At 43.5% G+C, this 18,619-nt stretch overlaps 1 protein-coding gene across 1 annotated transcript in view; it reads right to left on the reverse strand.

The window, feature by feature from the left end:
* Window positions 1-11,484, reverse strand: part of LOC115203444 (alpha/beta hydrolase domain-containing protein 17C) — a 39,951-nt gene extending 28,467 nt beyond the window's left edge. The window contains exon 1 of the mRNA XM_029768129.1: window positions 10,591-11,484. Coding sequence (XP_029623989.1) covers window positions 10,591-11,075 — 485 coding nt within the window. The 5' untranslated portion in view covers window positions 11,076-11,484. The remainder of the gene's footprint in view (window positions 1-10,590) is intronic.
* Between the last annotated feature and the right edge of the window lie 7,135 nt (window positions 11,485-18,619).

Here is an 18,619-nt window from a genome sequence, read left to right on the forward strand (position 1 = left end):
ATTTCAAATCAGATGTGTGGTGCTAGGGCAAAAACCAAAGCATGCACCCAGGGGGGGCCCCAGGACCAAGTTTGGGAAACCCTGGTCTAGCCTATAATAGGATCAGGGTGTCATTTCAGATGCAGCCACACAAAATATATTAAGGCCATGCTGTGGACTTCTGGTATATGATCTGACATCATGAAAACTTCATCCTCACTTTCTTACCAGTACTTTTAATGCACTGAGAAACCTGCATGTTCAGCTGGCAAAACCCTATGCATTCATGTTCAGAAGGCCTACATAAGGTTGGATTTGAATTGATTCTACAGGTAGGGTATTATAACAGACCAAATAATTTCTGGAAGCTTGGGGATATTGTCCCTGGCCCTTCCCCGGCATTCAGCCATCTCCTCTAAAAGGGGCAGTAATCTTGTCTCAGAGCATGGTGGAAACCACACTTCATCTATGCCGCGGCACGCCTCCACTCCCGCCAGCGTTACCCCGGCAACAGTGAGGGATGGCAGAGAAAGACAAGTAGTAATGAAAGAATGAAACCAATAAAGGAGGTTTTTCTGATTCTTTTCATTGTCATCTGAAAGCAATGACATTCAAGGAATCTGTCCCTTAACTTTGTGACTGCCCTTAGCTGTGTTGAAAATAACCGTATAATGCACGAGGACGGAGGCCTGCACATGCCTAGTCAAACAACTGACATGACATTAATATGAATGTAGCTTGGAGAGAATATCCCGGTGAGCGATGCAAGGTGAGCAGCATCAGGCTCGTCTCACAATGGCGACCCGTCATTCAGGGCAGGTGGGGCAGAAAATACATTGGGCGGGGGGTTTGGGGGCTTGCCTGTCATTTTGGCATTAATACGTGTCACATATCAGTTTTCAAATAACGTACATTTTTTATATATAATTGAGTTAATAAAGCCACATACAAACATGGTCTCTTTTTTGTTTTCTTGAGTAAAGCAGCTCCAAAACGCAGGTGTTTCAGCCTAGCTCAGTGCTTTCTGTGGTGGAGGGGCAGGCCAGCAGAAAATAGGAACGTTGCACTGTGATTAGCTCAGCATTGCACCGTGATTGGCTCAGTGTTCTGTCACTCATGGGGACACTACGTCACACACCTTCAGTAAGGGTAGACATAAAAAATGTGAGCCCTTTGGGTTCTGCCATGGACTTAGATTAGAAGTGTCCATCCAAGAAGGCTCAAGGTCATTGGCCACAGATAAAACGACGTCAAATCACATTATCTACAGTAGCTTTGATTGGACTGATCATGTCAACATCTTACTTTCCAAAAAATCTTAGCTAGCAGTCATCATCATGAATCAAGTCGACAATCTACTGGCAAATCCTATTTAATCCTCCTCATATGAAGAGAAATAATATATAAAAACTTTTCAGTGCAAATCGGCCATAAAGATTACACAAGTTGGAAAAGAGTTGTTTGGAAGGAATCAGTGGCTAACTGCAAGCTTTGCAAAGAAACCACTAATGTTAGCCTGCTATTCAATGGAGTGGCTGTGTTTCTTCCCCCCCCCCCCAAGTTCACACCATAAATCCAGAGAATGCCAGACTGGGCAACTTTTGTCAAACTTTGTCATCACAAAGGACCGCTGCACAAGGTGAGTCCAAAAATGTATTGTATGCTGCTGCATAAATGTAATATGCAAGGGAGAAATGTATACTGTAGCTAAGAAAGTGCTTTGACAGTGCTACTGATAGTAGTGGTAGTGCTTGCAAATTCAGCACACACATTATCCTATAATAGAATTGTGTTATTTGACGTGTCAAATTAAAAGCTTATTTAACCCGTCAAATAGTGTTATATGACGTGTATCTTTTTTGACACGCAAAGACCCAAACGGCGTTCAATGTGCCTCACCCTAATAATTTGGTCTATTTTCACCTCTTAATTTCGCCTACTGTTCTAATTTGGTGGTGCACATATAGCCTATAACCTGTTTTAGAGAAACGCAATCATCGAATACTGTAAGAGCTTTCATGGTCTGTTTATATGTGCCCTTTATTTATGCTACAGTTTTGACTTGGTGTACAGGGAGTACACTGTAAGAACGGCCCATGTTCTGAATTCTGTTGCTGTACATTTCAAAAGTGCTGAACAAATACTTATATTGACTACGTCCGTCGTCGCTTGCTCATTAAGCAAGTCAGCCATATCAGCTATGAAAAGCTATCAGCTTTTTTAAAAAGGCAGTAAATGAGTAAAACTCAGTTGCTGGAGAGGAAGGAAACCGCTCAGGGAATTCAGTATGAGGCCAATGGTGACTTTAAAACTAGTTTGTTTAAGTTTAATGGCTGTGATAGGAGAAAACTGAGGATGGATCAACAACATTGTAGTTACTCTTCAATACTAATCTAAATAACAGTGATAAGGAAGCCTGTACAGACTAAAAATATTCCAAAACATGCATAATGTTTGCAGCAAGGCACTAAAGAAATACTGAAGAAAATGTGGCAAAGCAATTAACCTTTTGTCCTGAATACAAAATGTTTGGGGCAAATCCAATACAACAAATTACTGAGTACCACTCTCCATACTTTCAAGCACAGTGGTGGTTGCATCATGTTATGGGTATGCTTGTAATCATTAACAACTGGGGAGTTACAGCATAAAAATGTAACGGAATGGATATAAGCACTGGCAAAATCCTAGAGAAAAACCTGGTTCAGTCTGCTTTCCACCAGACACTGGGAGATGAATTCACCTTTCAGTAGGACAATAACCTAAAACACAAGGCCAAATATACACTGGAGTGTATACTTCTTACCAAGAAGACAGTGAATGTTCTTGCATGGCTGAGTTACAGTTTTGACTTAAATCTGCTTAAAAATCTATGGCAAGACCTGAAAATGGTTATCTAGCAATGATCAACAAACCAATTGGACAGAACTTGAAGAACTAAAAAATAATAACAGGCATATGTTGCACAATCCATGTGTGGAAAGCTCAGACTTACCCAGAAAGACTCACTACCAAAGGGAATTCTAACATGTATTGACTCAGAGGGTTGAAAACTTAATTTGTAAAAATGTATTTTACAAATGTGAGAACTTTTCTTCCACTTGTGTAAATTGTTACGAAACAATTACAATTAAATCAATTTAAATCCCACTTTGTAATAACAAAACGTGGAAAAAGGTGTATGAATGCTTTCTGCACTTTATAAGGCAGGGCAAAAAAAAGGCCTTATTTTTAACCAAATATTGCAATTGCGATTTAGATCAATTTTCTTGGGTGAACTGTTGGAATCATGGAAATAGAATGATTATTCAAATTCTATAGTTAAAATGGCACTGAATAATAGTGTTGTTTGACATGACAAGAAATGAAAAAGCCATGGAGGCGTTCATAGAATTAGTAATTACAATACTAATAGATTCTCAATGGAGGCGTTATTGTGACAGAGTAGGAACCAAAGTGTTGGTCAGTGTTTCCTAGGGACCCTATAATCTTTGGTTACATTAAAATGTTATCTTACTTCATGTAGTTAACATATTCATGCTTTGCCTATTCCTCTCTGATTTAAAAGATGTTGTTGCACAAACATGTTGAAGCACAGGTATCAGGCTGTATTTGCTAGCTACATTTTCACTGACTCAGTACATTTCATCTAACTAGCAATTAGCAGCTAACGATTTCTTGTAGTCCACAACTTGCTAAGCAAAGACAAACTGTTTGCAGACAGTAAGATACACAAACTAGGTGTCATTATAAAATGCATTCGTGGATTTATATTAAGAAGCAAAGTGGAAAGCAGCATCGTTGTCATCAACATATTGTTGCAAATGCGCATATTGTTGCATATGCAGACAGAAGAGTGAACAGTCAGCAAATGACCTTATGGTCAATCAACAACTGCACTCCTTGAGTGACAGGGGGCGGGGTTGGTGAGAGAGGGAGAGAGATGACTCAAGTAATGGAGTAAACTATAAAAACGAAGTGGCGTATCACATTTAACAAACCAAACATTGAAATACAGCTATAGAAAGTAAAGTAAATACCCAAACCGGTCCGTGCATCAATACCGGTATACCGTCCAGCCCTAGTATATTGGTCTCATTATGTAGGCTAACCTAGGCCTAGCCTATACAATAGTGCCTACTAACTGCATGGCATACTTCAAGGCAGGGTTTCCCGAACTACACCTTTCGATTTTGCCCTAACACTACACAGCTGATTCAAATAATCAAAGCTTGATGAGTTGGTTATTTGAATCATCTGTGTAGTGCAGGGGCAAAAACCAAAAGGTGCACCCTGCTTCAAAGGATAGGCCTACTTCAACACCCACCCCTGTATAAAAGAATGAGAGATGCCTTCACGTATACCTAAAAAAAACAGTCTTAAGTCAAACAGTGGAAAAGATGGGCACCATTTAATGAAATGCGCCGACTTCTGTCGCCGACAGAGATGACCGCCTCGCTTCGCGTTCCTTGGAAACTATGCAGTATTTTGTTTTTTTATGTGTCATTTCTTACATTGTTACCCCAGGAAATATTAGGTTTTATTACATACAGTCGGGAGGAACTATTGGATATAAGAGCAACGTCAACTCACCAACATTACGACCAGGAATACGACTTTCCCGAAACGGATCCTCTGTTTGGTCCACCACCCAGGACAATGGATCGGATCCCAGCCGGCAATCCAAAACAACGGCGCAGCAGAAGGGGCAGACGGAGCAGTCTTCTGGTCAGGCTCCGTAGATGGGCACATCGCGCACCGCTCCCGAGCATACTACTCGCCAATGTCCAGTCTCTTGACAACAAGGTATCCGAAATCCGAGCAAGGGTTGCCTTCCAGAGAGACATCAGAGATTGTAACGTTCTATGTTTCACGGAAACATCGCTCACTCGGGATACGTCATCGGAGTCGGTACAGCCACCCGGCTTCTTCACGCATTGCGCTGACAGAAACAAACATCTCTCTGGTAAGAAGAAGGGCGGGGGTGTATGCCTTATGATTAACGAGACGTGGTGTGATCATAACAACATACAGGAACTCAAGTCCTTTTGTTCACCTGACCTAGAATTCCTTACAATCAAATGCCGACCGCATTATCTACCAAGAGAATTCTCTTCGATCATAATCACAGTCGTGTATATCCCGCCCCAATCAGACACATCGACGGCCCTGAAAAAACTTCATTTTACTCTATGTAAATTGGAAAACCACATATCATGAGGCTGCATTTATTGTAGCTGGGGATTTTAACAAGGCTAATCTGAAAACAAGGCTCCATAGATTTTATCAGCATATGGATCATTGTTATTCTAACTTCCGTGACGCATATAAAGCCCTCCCCCGCCCTCCTTTTGGAAAATCTGACCACGACTCCATTTTGTTGCACCCAGCCCATAGACAGAAACTAAAACAGGAAGAGCCAGTGCTCAGGTCTGTTCAACGCTGTTCCGAACAATCGGATTCAGATTGCTTCGATCACGTGGACTGGAATATGTTCCGCATAGCGTCGGATAATAACATTGATGAATACGCTGATTCGGTGAGCGAGTTTATTAGCAAGTGCATCTGTGATGTTGTACCCACAGTGTCTATTAAAACATTCCCCAACCAGAAACCGTGGATTGATGGCAGCATTCACGCAAAACTGAAAGCACGAACCACTGCTTTTAATCAGGGCAAGGTGACCGGAAACATGACCGAATACAAACAGTGTAGCTATTCCCTCCGCAAGGCAATCAAATAAGCTAAGCGTCAGTATAGAGACAAAGTAGAGTCGCAATTCAACGGCTCAGACACGAGAGGTATGTGGCAGGGTCCACAGTCAATCACGGACTACAAAAGGAAAACCAGCCCCGTCGCGAACCGTGATGTCTTGCTCCCAGACAAACTAAACAACTTCTTTGCTCGCTTTGAGGACAACACAGTGCCACTGACACGGCCCACTACCAAAACCTGCGGGCTATCCATCCCCAGCCGCGTCCTCAGAGTATGCGCAGACCAGCTGGTCGCCCCCAGGTGGTGAGGGTAGGTAACAACATCTCCACCACGCTCAAGGCCATCAGACTGTTAAACAGCCATCACTAACATTGAGTGGCTGCTGCCAACACACTGACTCATCTCATCTCTAGCCACTTTAATAATTAAAAATTGTTGTTAAATTGTTAGGTTAGATTACTTGTTAGATATTACTGCATGGTCGGAACTAGAAGCACAAGCATTTCGCTACACTCGCATTAACATCTGCTAACCATGTGTATGTGACAAATAAATTTGACTTGAAATGGAATAATATGTTGCCACTGACAATCTTTCCAATTCATCTGGGACTGAGGCCTGTGGATTTCTCTGAACGCATGTAGTGGGATCAACACAACAGACCCCTTTAAGTCTAAAACCTGCAGACACTGATATTCTTGGTTAACTATCCCTTTAAATCAACGGCATCCGAGATGTGAAGTCAGTGTGTTACAGGCAGGGTGGTTGGGAGATATGGGCTCTCCTCAGCTGAGGCATCAAGTGAGCCGTTAATGAGCAGTATTGATGTAGCTATCTCAATAACTGAACACTAGTCAACTTTGTCCAATTCAAGAGAGTTGCCCGAGGTACGCCTTTTTCATTTCTAAGAAATCAAATTGGTTGTGTGCGTGCGCACGTGTTTGTTTCCAGGCACAATCTTAATGGTTTCCCCACCAAATGTGATTAAAAAGATATTGAATAAACATAAATATTTTCCGCAGGTACGCCGGCCACCCCAAAGAGCAGAGAAATGATTAACAGTGTTTTCATGCATGGGCAGGCAGCTCAGGAGGGTCAGGGCATAACAAAATGTTTTAATGTTTAACGCACAAAAGGAGGAGTTGTTAAAGGCTCTCCCTTCAATGGCATTCAGACAATCTGTCAAATCCAGTTTTAATTAGACATGTTTGGAATGGGAGATGAGATGGCCTGGCTGGAGTACGTGTTATTCTTCTGTGATCCTATTTTTAATTCATGTTCATTTGAGGGAAGAGGTTAAGCGCGAGGATTATTGATCAGTGTGACAGCGAGCAAACAAAATGAATTACAGTGTGTAAGTAATTTGTTCTTCTGTAATCATAGCTGTATTAAAAAATAAGGCCAAAAAAAGCTCACAGAGCATTGAATGACGTGAAGTTGGCTGCAACACTGGTAAAGATGCCACGGTTGCACTGAACTGATAAGTACAATAAACACAATATAACAAATATGGTGGCAGATCCCCATGACAGGATGGCTGTGAGGTTTATGATGGAGAAGCTCCTGCCATTACCCATCGGAAGGCAGCGGAATAGAATGCAAATTAAACTAGTTGAAATAGTGGTGGGAAGTTGATAATGATATAGTCCTGCCTACAGGCAGGCAAACATGTATCACTCAAACTGCTGTTTAAGAGAGGAATGATGAAAGGCTTACACAATTGCAAACACACGTGCATTCCCACACTAGGGGACATTATCACCAGGCCATTGTGACTGAAGGGGGCTTTATCACCAGGCACTGAAGGCAGGCTCTCAACGTGTCACACTGGCTTCTCCTGAAGCATGCCAGGGCAGCAGCAGCCCACTTTATAGAGCCATTCATTTGCTCACTCAATTACAGCTGACATGCTCCTGAAAAGGCTGATTGTGTCAAACAAGTCCAGGGAAAATGGTTTGACACCACTTTGCTTGAGAACTGCTGCCAAGCGACAATAGCCCAATAAGAAAAGGTAGCTTGAAAACTGTTGGAAATAACAAAAGGAGCTAGTCCGAGGCCCCTATTCCTTTGTTGAACACTGGTGGTGTGCAGACCTTTCAGGGGACAGGTGCTAAAAATAAAAAGCACTAAGGCCTGTGGACACAGAATCACCAGCAGCAAGTTGCTGTGGAGGTTGCAGAGCTGTTGGCCGGGGTAGGGGTAGCCAGGTGAAAAGCACGGACAGCCGTAGAAAAATGCTCATTGAAATTCTCAATTATCGTGGATTTATCGGTGGTGACAGTGTTTCCTAGCCTCAGAGCAGTGGGTAGCTGGGAGGAGGTGCTCTTATTCTCCATGGACTTTACAGTGTGCCAGAACTTTTTGGAGTTTGTGCTACAGGATGCACATTTCTGTTTGAAAAAGCTAGCCTTTGCTTTCCTAACTGCCTGTGTATATTGGTTCCTAACTTCCCTGAAAAGTTGCATATCAAGGGGACTATTTGACACAATAGCCCAATGTGAAAGGAGCCAGCCAAACTGATCCCTGGCCTTGACCCTATCCCAATGTGAAAGGAGCCAGCCATACTGATCCCGGGCCTTGACCCTATCCCAATGTAAAAGGAGCCAGCCAAACTGATCCCTGGTCTTGACCCTATCCCAATGTGAAAGGAGCCAGCCAAACTGATCCCTTGTCTTGACCCTATCCCAATGTGAAAGGAGACAGTACTGAAACCTTAAGAGCTGAGAAACGTTTAAGACACTGCTTCACTGCTCAACCTTTCACACCATCTCCTGATGTTGTTGTTTCCTTCATAAACACAACCCCTGGTGTGAGTGGTCCAGTTATGGTGGGAGAGGTTCCCAGTTTCCAACATACTATTCATTAGACAATTTATTTTCTCACTTGCTCCTTCTACCTGAAGTGTGGACTCGTTCTATCCCCCTCTCTAGCTTGGTTTCCATCCAATTGGAAGGTTTTCATGCGAATATTCAAAACTCCACATGAAAAGAAATATGCACATCTTCCCTACCAGTTTTCATGTACCAAATAATAGTTGTCACGAAAACTGTTGAGTTAAATAGCAAATGTGCCTACTCTGGTCTTGGCACATGCATTCTAGCCAACCGCTCAGAGATACTGTGCGGATAGGCTGTGCGGATAGGCTGTGCGGGTAGGCTGTGCGGGTAGGCTGTGCGGGTAGGCTGTGCGGGTAGGCTAGTCTACATGATGAGATTATGGACAAGACTAAGAGCGAGAACATTTTTTGTCAAACGGCAGTTAAGCATCGACCATGTTCCTAGAAGACTCTTGATATTCATTGGAAAGCAGCATCAACCTGATCACTGGCACCTTCACCAGCCTGTGAAGTTCATCTGCAGCCTAACACACTGCATGGTTTCCCCGTGTTGTAGCGGGAGGACCACACACACCATATAATCACATCACTTCAATATGGTTATTATAACAATATATCAGCATTTCTACTGCCATTTCTCGCATAATTCATTTTACGGACAAAAAGATCAAACCATGTCGAACGAACAAATTTGGCATTTATCAAAATTGTACCAAAACTTCCTGTTTCCATAACAGCTGTCCTGTTTTTGTTTTATACAGTAGGACTTTACTTGCAGAAAAACTGTGGCCAGAAACGTGGTAAATGACAAAGCATTGGGCTGGAGGGAGTTTCCATCATAGCCCTTACACCAGTAAATTACTTTTCATCCATGCACACTTTTGGGGAATAGGCAGAGGAACAAAATAACCATTTTGGGTCTCTTTTCCGGTAGATATTCATTAAGACTAGCAACATGGCTGCCTATAAGTTTCTGCTTTATCCAACCACTGTCGTTGTCTTGAATATTGAATGTAGAACTGAAAAGGCGCCGGCAGCAGAGTTGCACCAGGCCTCCTTTACTTCGTACTTAATTTGGGAGTTAAGTCACATGTGCAGCACCTAGACATCAGTGGAGGCTGCTGAGGGGAGGATGGCTTATAATATTGGAAACCATGTGTTTGATACCATTCCACTGCTTCCACTCCACAAGCCTGTTCTCCCCAATTAAGGTGCCACCAGCCTCCTGTGCTAGGCATAGGCCTACATTGAAGAGTTATGTGACAAACAGTCACATTATCTGAAACTGAAGTAACTAACAGCCTGTCAGGATAAAGAGCAAGTAAACAAGGAAAGGAAGCTGGGAGTTGGCGGTTGTCTCTCAGTAATCTAGCAACTAAAATGACACAGCATGCCAGGCAGTCTGTCCTGCCCTGACCCTGCCATAAGCATCTCATAGCTGGGCTAGTAAGCTAGTGTCACCTGCTATGGCTAGTTTATAACTAAAGCTCTCTGTCCTCGGCATAAAGAGGAGACAGGTCAAACCTGTTATTATGATTTCTGGAAGATCAACGTTTTTGGACACATTCAGAAGGTTTTACCTGATTAAGTATAAGACGCAAGCTATTGTAAATGAATGTTTAACGTTCCAGTGTGGTCTTCAAGAGGAGTTGTCTGGCCTGCACAGATCATCAAATTTTAAACATGGAAGCTTCTGGACATGTTCAGAGTAGCATGCCACAAAATCAATTGAATATGTGCGAAGTATCAAATCACTATGCAGCTAGCTACCACCTAAACGTGTGCACAGAATCTAATGTTACCAGTCCTCTCAGCCATATGAATAGCTAATGCTCTGCTCTCAGCTGTGTAGGCAAATCAATAAAAAAGCTGTGCAGGCATGTTATAGTGGTTGTCATAGCAATCAAATATGGAGGGGGAGGGGGGCAGCCATAGAAATGGAGTACAGTAGCTAGCAAACGTTAGCTAACTAACAAAGCCCAATACAATAAACCCAACTAGCTATGTAGCTTGCATGTTAGCTTGTTGACACTGGCTGTATAGGCTAGTGCTATACTCACTTGTTCCTTAGCACCTGCCAGGCAGCCTCGATGTCCGCATACAGGTTCTTTTCTGACGGTTTCCCGCTGCTGACACCGTAGCCCGAATAATCATACGAGAAGACGTTGCAGTTTATCCTCGAACCGAGGCCGATGTAGAAACTGCACATTTGGCCCAAGTCCACTGCGTTACCGTGGGAAAAGAGCAACGTGTACCGGCTGTTGGGTGCGCATCGTACAAACATGCAACCCAGTCGGTTTCCCCGACTGGTTCTGGTGTTGAACACCTCGACAGCGTCCAGTTCGCGTTGGGAGTACTGCCAGTCTGCTCGCTCGGTTAGATGCAGACTACTCGTCCCGTTAGCATCGGTGTGTACGGAGTACGTGGGTTCGGGAGGGAGAAAGGCTAGTTTGGATGCGATGCGACTGGGGCAGGGCGGGCAACAGAATAGCCAGCATAGTTCGCCGAGGGAAAAACCATTCATCCTTGGGCCTTGTTCGGGCATTGAGGCTCGATAGACGCTTTTTCTTTGTAACACCAGCAAATGTATCCAGCTATGTTTTTGTTTTTTTATCTAGCTGGTAACAAAATAACAATAAAACACTTCGTAAGGAGCTAAACTAGCTAGCCACCTAGTACTAGCTAGGCTAGTAGCTGGCTAACTGGTTTCTCCTTTGTATAGCTTGGTAGCTAACGTGATTTACAAAACTCAGAAAGTCGTTAACATGGTTAACGATTTTTTTGTGTCTACAGAAGCGATATAACTTCCTTGTTATCATACAATTTCAAAACGTTGGTCGAAGAATTAAGCTTGTGTCAAACGTAAACGTCGAGTTAGCAGGCTAATACAATGTATGCAGCCATATCTTTCAGCAGTAACGCCAAATATAAGATTTCCGGTCGAACCGGATATCCTTTCGCACTGTTTCGTCAAAATCATATTGATGACAGAACCGTTGTAGCAATAATATGCATATTATGCAGTCACTTACTTGATAGTAGGCTATTATTGAAATATGAGTGTTTTCTCTAATGCACATGCAATCATGCAACAGCTTTGTTCATGTTAGCTACATCAATAGTTTGCCTGAAACCACAGTTTCAATGGAAAGAGTGTTGCTTTTCCTGTAATTGCATCTGAATAAATGTACATTAGTTGTAGATCCATTGGGTTGGGAAAAAAAACATGCAAATTGCTGTGAAAAGAAAATGGACAGTTTAAGGACCAGACATTTAAATGGGTTTAGAATATTCATTGAGAAAATGGAATGCATGTGAGAATGATAGGTGGTGGTATATGCACCTCTCAGTTGGTTGTGATCACCCCCCCAAATGTTGCATAATGCTCAGCACTAAAGGCTAGTAAATGTCTGACATACAGATTCGAGGTCGCAACGGGGAGCGAGTCGTGCGGACGAAATGGAGAAAAAGTTGGTGAAGCAACAATATGGGTGTCAGTTCTGATGTTATGGAGCAGGAGGATAAGGGTCAATGACCAGAATGGTCGGTAGTGGAAAGAAATATGTTATGTTCCCCAGTTTCTGTGTTTTGGGTTTGTATGTGTTTGTATGTGTGTATTTCAGGATGCCTTCCTGGATTCTAAGCAGCTGATTGGTCAGCCCCATCGATGATTGGAGCTCTGAACCCTCCCTCTCGTCAGGGGAAACAGCTGTTTTCAATTACCAACTCCTTCTCCAGCTGGATAAAAGCCAGTGTTCCTTTGCCAAAAGAAGGGAGCTTCTTTGATATTCTGTGTTGGTTGTTGCTGTCCAGTGACAGTTTTGTTGAAGGTATTTTGTAGCTGCTACTTCTTAGGTAGGACTTAATGGTTTTTTTTGAATGCCTATATGACTCAGTGTTTTTGATTATTGAAATTGGTCACTTTGTTAGTCATTATTCTGTCTTTGTTCCCAGGGAGGAAGGAGAAGGTACCTTGGGAGTGCTTAGGCAAGAGGCCTGCGGGCATACATAACCTGTAGTATTTACTGTCTATGCACACTAGGTAAGACCTGGGCAGACCACCCCCTGTATTTTGGTTAGTGTGCCAGGAGGTACTAAAAGGTTAGTTAAGTAGTGGGTAGGTAGGTAAGGTAGGAGGGGCTCTAACTTTTACTTTCTTTGCTTTGGTTCTGTCTAGCCCCTTTACCCCCACATTACCGTGTTAAGGAAATAAGTTCCCTGTAAATGGTAATATTCTCTGCCTCTGTCATCCTTACCTGCGCCTACAATCACATACCTCTTTCACTCCATGGGGAGTTGAGTTGTAGCAGGGTGTTTCCTCCTCCAAGAGGTGTACATAACATAGGAAGAAGTGAGATTGTGATACAGAAAGCATTTAAGTGTCTAGTAAAGAGGGCATAAAAAGGGCCAAAGTAGAAAGCAAGAGTGGTGATGGTGTTTGATAAGACCTCAGGGCCTTATTTGCACCCTATCCAACTAATGCCATAGAGATGGGTGAAGTGAAATTAGCTTGGCTCATTGGAAATGGTAGATTGTTTATATTGTGTGGTAGCCAGGCTCAGCAAGAGAATATTCTGAAAATGGGAAGATTAAAAGACATGTCCCTGGTGCTTATGCTAGGTTGAGGGAAGTCATCACCGGGATCCCAATATCTTGCCAATTGGCCTGGACCCCTTATTGTTGACACGGCGTGTCGCCGATCCATCACGACTGGTCTGCCGACGTAATTGTCCGACGTGGTTCAATACCTGTGATTGCTTTATGCCTTGTCTGCTGCTGTTTCGGTTATTTTTTTTCACTGTAGAGCCCCCAGTCCTGCTCAACATGTCTTAGATGGCTCTTTCGTCCCACACATGCGGAGACCTTAACTGGTGCCCCCAGAGACGCAACCTCTTGTCACTCAATACCTAGGTTTATCTCACATCCTACCATACCCTTGTCTGTACACTATGCCCTGAATCTATTCCACCACTCCCAGAACTCAATTTATTCTCTGTTCCCAACGCACTAGACCAGTTCTTATATCCTTTAGCCATAGCCTTATCCTACTCCTCTGTTCCTCTGGTGATGTAGAGATTAACCTAGGCCCTGTAGCCTCCAGTACTACACCCACCTGTGTGGCTCAGTTGGTAGAGCATGGTGTTTGCAACGCCAGGGTTGTGGGTTTGATTCCCACGGGGGACCAGTACGGATTTTTTTTAATGAAATGTATGCATTCACTACTGTAAGTCGCTCTGGATAAGAGCGTCTGCAAAATGTCAAATGTAAATGTACTCCCCAGGTCACTCATTTGTTGACTTCTGTAACCGTAAAAGCCTTGGTTTCATGCATGTTCAATTTCAGAAGTCTTCTCCCTAAGTTTGTTTTCATCACTGCTTTAGCCAACCCTGATGTCCTAGCCGTATCTGAATCCTGGCTTAGGAAGGCCACCAAAAATTCAGAAATTTCGATCCCCAACTACCTTTTCTGTCAAGATAGAACTGCCAAAGGGGGCAGAGTTGCAACCTACTGCAAAGAGAGCCTGAAGAGTTCTGTCATACTGTCCAGGTCTGTGCCCAAACAGTTCAAGCTTCTACTTTTGAAAATCCATCTTTCCAGAAATGTCTCTCACTGTTGCCGCTTGTTATAGACCCCCTTCAGCCCCACAGCTGTGCCCTGGACACCATATGTGAATTGACTTCCCCATCCATCTTCAGAGTTTGTACTGTTAGGTGACCTAAACTGGAATATGCTTAACACCTTGGTTGTACTACAATCTAAGATAGGTTCCTTGATAATTTGTGTGAGATTGAGGGAATCGATCAGGTACAACCCTAAATACGCAAACATGGGCACCCTCGTAGATATCATCATGACCAACTTGCCCTCCAAATACACCTTTGCTGTCTTCAACCAGGATCGCCGCGATGACTGCCTCATTGCCTGCGTCCGTAATGGATCCGCGGTCAAACGACCACCCCTCATCACTATCAAACGCTCCCTAAAATACTTCAGCGAGCAGGACTTTCTAATCGACCTGGCCCGGGTTTCCTGGAAGGATATTGACCTCATCCTGTCAGTAGAGGATGCCTGGTTGTTCTTAGTGTTTCCACACCATCTTAAATAAGAATGCCCCATTCAAAAAATGAACTAAGAACAGATATAGCCCCTGGTTCACTCCTGACTTGACTGCCCTAGACCAGCACAAAAACATCCTGTGGTGTACTACATTAGCGTCGAATAGCCCCGGCGATATGCAGCTTTTCAGGGAAGTGAGGAACCAATATACACAGGAAGTCAGGAAAGCAAAGGCTAGCTTTTTCAAACAGAAATTTGCATCCTGTAGCACAAACTCAACGTTTTGGGACACTAAAGTCCATGGAGAATAATGGCACCTCCTCCCAGCTGCTCACTGCACTGAGGCTAGGAAACACTGTCACCACCGATAAATCCACGATAATTGAGAATTTCAATTAGCATTTTTCTACGGCTGTCCGTGCTTTTCACCTGGCTACCCCTACCCCGGCCAACAGCTCTGCAACCCCCACAGCAACTTGCTGCTGGTGATTTTCTGATCCACCTCTACGCAGACGACACCATTCTGTATACTTCTGGCCCTTCTTTGGACACTGTGTTAACAACCCTCCAGACGAGTTTCAATGCCATACAACTCTCCTTCCGTGGCCTCCAACTGCTCTTAAATGCAAGTAAAACTAAATGCATGCTCTTCAACCGATCACTGCCCACACCTGCCCGCCAGACAAGCATCACTACTCTGGACGGTTCTAACTTAATATGTGGACAACTACAAAAACCTAGGTATCTGGTTAGACTGCAAACTCTCCTTCCAGACTCACATTAAGCATCTCCAATCCAAAATGAAATCTAGATTCAGCTTCCTATTTTGCTGCCAAACATACCCTCGTAAAACTGACCATCCTACTGATCCTCGACTTCGGCGATGTCATTTACAAAATAGCCTCCAACACGCTACTCAGCAAATTGGATGTAGTCTATCACAGTGCCATCTGTTTTGTCACTAAAGCCCCATATACTACCCACCACTGTGACCTGTATGCTCTCGTTGGCTGGCCCTCGCTACATATCCATCGCCAAACCCACTGGCTCCAGGTCATCTAAGTCTTTGCTAGGTAAAGCCCCGCCTTATCTCAGCTCACTGGTCACCATAGAAAAACCCACCCATAGCACATGCTCCAGCATGTATATTTCTCTGGTCATCCCCAAAGTCAACACCTACTTTGGCTGCCTTTCCTTCCAGTTCTCTGCTGCCAATGACTGGAATGAATTGCAAAAGTCACTGAAGCTGGAGACTTACATCTCCCTCACTAACTATAAGCATCAGCTGTCAGAGCAGCTTACTGATCTCTGCACCTGTACACAGCCCATCTGTAAATAGCCCACCCAACTACCTCATCCCCACTATCTTTTTGCTTTTTTGCACCCCAGTATCTCTACTTGCACATCATCATATGCACATCTATCACTCCAGTGTTAATGCTAAATTGTAATTATTTTGCCACTATGGCCTATTTATTGCCTTTCTACATTTGCACACACTGTATATAGATTTTTCTATTGTGTATTTGACTGTACGTTTGTTTATCCCATGTGTAACTGCTGTTTGTGTCACACTGCTTTACTTTACTTTATCTTGGCCAGGTTGCAGTTGTAAATGAGAACTTGTTCTCAACTGGCCTACCTGGTTAAATAAAAAAATCTTGCTACAGATATGAAATAAAATGTGAAGGGGGACAGAGTGAGGCCAAAATGTTGATCAGTAGGAAAGGGGGTCAAATAAGTGAAGCTTATTAGTGATGCTGAGGTTTGAGAAAGTCTTGCCTGGAAAAGTACAGATAGGATTCCTTAGTTTCAATGTTAGAGAATTTGTCCCATATGCACTGTGGTGTTTTAAATGCCAAAGAATGGGACATGTAGCTGCTCAGTGTAAAGAAAAGATGTGCCAAGTGTGGAGAGGAACATGATTACGGTGAAAGTGGAAGCAATGTGAAGGTTAAGTGCTGTAATTGTGGGGGAGAACACTGTGCAGCTTTTGGTGGATGCCAGGTATAGAGAGCGGCTCAGATATAGGATCATTCATGATGTATCGTATGCAGAGGCCGTAAAACAGATTGGTAGAACTGCAGTGCGGACTGATTGAGTTTACATGGATGTACTTGTAGTAGGTGGACCTACTGTCAGACTGATGGAGTTTACATGGATGTACCTGTAGTAGGTGGACCTATTGTTGGGGCTGGTGCATCTAGTGGTCCTGGCATGGTTTCAAGGCCTGTTCAGAAATCTTGTGCTCATGAATGTGTGGTGTCAAAGGACACTTTGATAATGAATAAAGTTGACTTCATAGCTTTTATTGGTAAGGTTATCAATACGACTCGGGTTGTGGAAAGCAAAAATGCCAGGTTGAAGATTATTGTGGAGACGGGAAAATAGATATGGGGGGGTGACATGTTACTGTTCAAATGGTTGTTGACATGCTGAACAATTCTAAGGGTGGAGTGTTTCAGCATAAAGTTTAATGGGGTTAGGGAGGGTGTGGTAGAAGTTAAGGATTTAATTGTTTTTTTATTTTATGTTCATGGTGGTACAGAATTGAGCAGCTCATGATTGATTGGTGGACTCTAGAGTGTGGCTTGGAGTCTAAGGTAGACATTGTCGTTAGGTTGCTGTGGTGATGGCAATCCAGAGATCTGTGGAAGAACCTAAGAGATACTAGCTAGAAGGTGGAGATGGGATGCACAACTTGATAAGGCTAGTGACTTGACATGCACTGCAGAGCAAAGAGGAGGAATGTTAGTTTGGTCAGGTTTAGGTATGGAGACAGTGGTGATTAAGCTGAGTGTGGACAGGTGTGGAGGCTGATTAGCAATTATCTGCAGCTGATGCTTATTGAGGAGCTGTGTTCAAGACAACTACTTAAAATGTTGCAAACAGGTGTGGAGGCTGATTAGCAATTAGTAGCATCTGGTGCTTGTTGAGTTGCTAGGGATCTGTGTATAAGGCAACTAGCTAAAGTGTTGCATTCAAGTCTAGTCCTCTCACCTGAATTGTAGTTAATTCTTAACACCAAAGTATTCCTGGTAAGTGGAAATGTGAATTAGCTGAAAGCATATTTGAATACCATAGAGCACAGGTGTCAAACTCATTCCACAGAGGGCCCAGTGGCTGTGGGTTTTTGCTCCTCCCTTGCACTTGATTGATGAATTAAGGTCACTGATTAGTAGGGAACTCCCCACGCCTGGTTGTCTAAGGCTTCTTTGAAAGGGAAAAACCAAAATCCTGCAGACACCAGGCCCTGCATGGAATGAGTTTGACACCCCTGCCATAGAGGTTGCAACTTGCATCCTTTTCTGGTGTGTGTTGTAGTTGGGAGTGGTGTTTCTGCAGTATCATAGAATCCCACTGGTGTGGATCCACCAACGTAACACAAACACACAGTTGTACTCTCGCAAACACACATTGCAATCTCAAACACGCACTCGGATACACTGCCACAATCAGTAATAACCATATGGAGTCGAGATGGGACTGGATTTATCATAGCTAGAAGGATGAAGCACATGACCAGATAGACTAATGTGCTTAAAGCTGACAGGGTGCAGAGAGACGTGGCCTGGGACTTGTCTGAAAACCACTCGGCTGCCTGGGAAATTAAGTGGAGTATAAAGTGCCGATTGCTCCAACCCATCTGTTTAATATTCGGAGGAGATAAGCATAACTTTTCTTAGCATAACTTCAATTCCCATGTAAAGCCCCATGCAGCTGTAAAGTGGAGGCATGTGCCCATCACAGGGGGTTGGTGGCACCTTAATTGGGGAGGATGGGTTGGTGGTAATGGCTGGTATCAAACACATGGTTTCCATGTGTTTGATGCCATTATGAGCTGTCCTCCCCTCAGCAGCCTCCACTGATGCCCATATGCACCTAATAAATAACATGTTAGTGTGTTCTGTAGTCTAGGCATCTACCAGTCACTCACATGTTACAGTGTGTTCTGTAGTCTAGGCATCTACCAGTCACTCACATGTTACAGTGTGTTCTGTAGTCTAGGCATCTACCAGTCACTCACATGTT

The sequence above is a fragment of the Salmo trutta genome, chromosome 12 (genome assembly GCF_901001165.1).
Source record: "Salmo trutta chromosome 12, fSalTru1.1, whole genome shotgun sequence".
Taxonomy (NCBI): Eukaryota; Metazoa; Chordata; class Actinopteri; order Salmoniformes; family Salmonidae; genus Salmo; species Salmo trutta.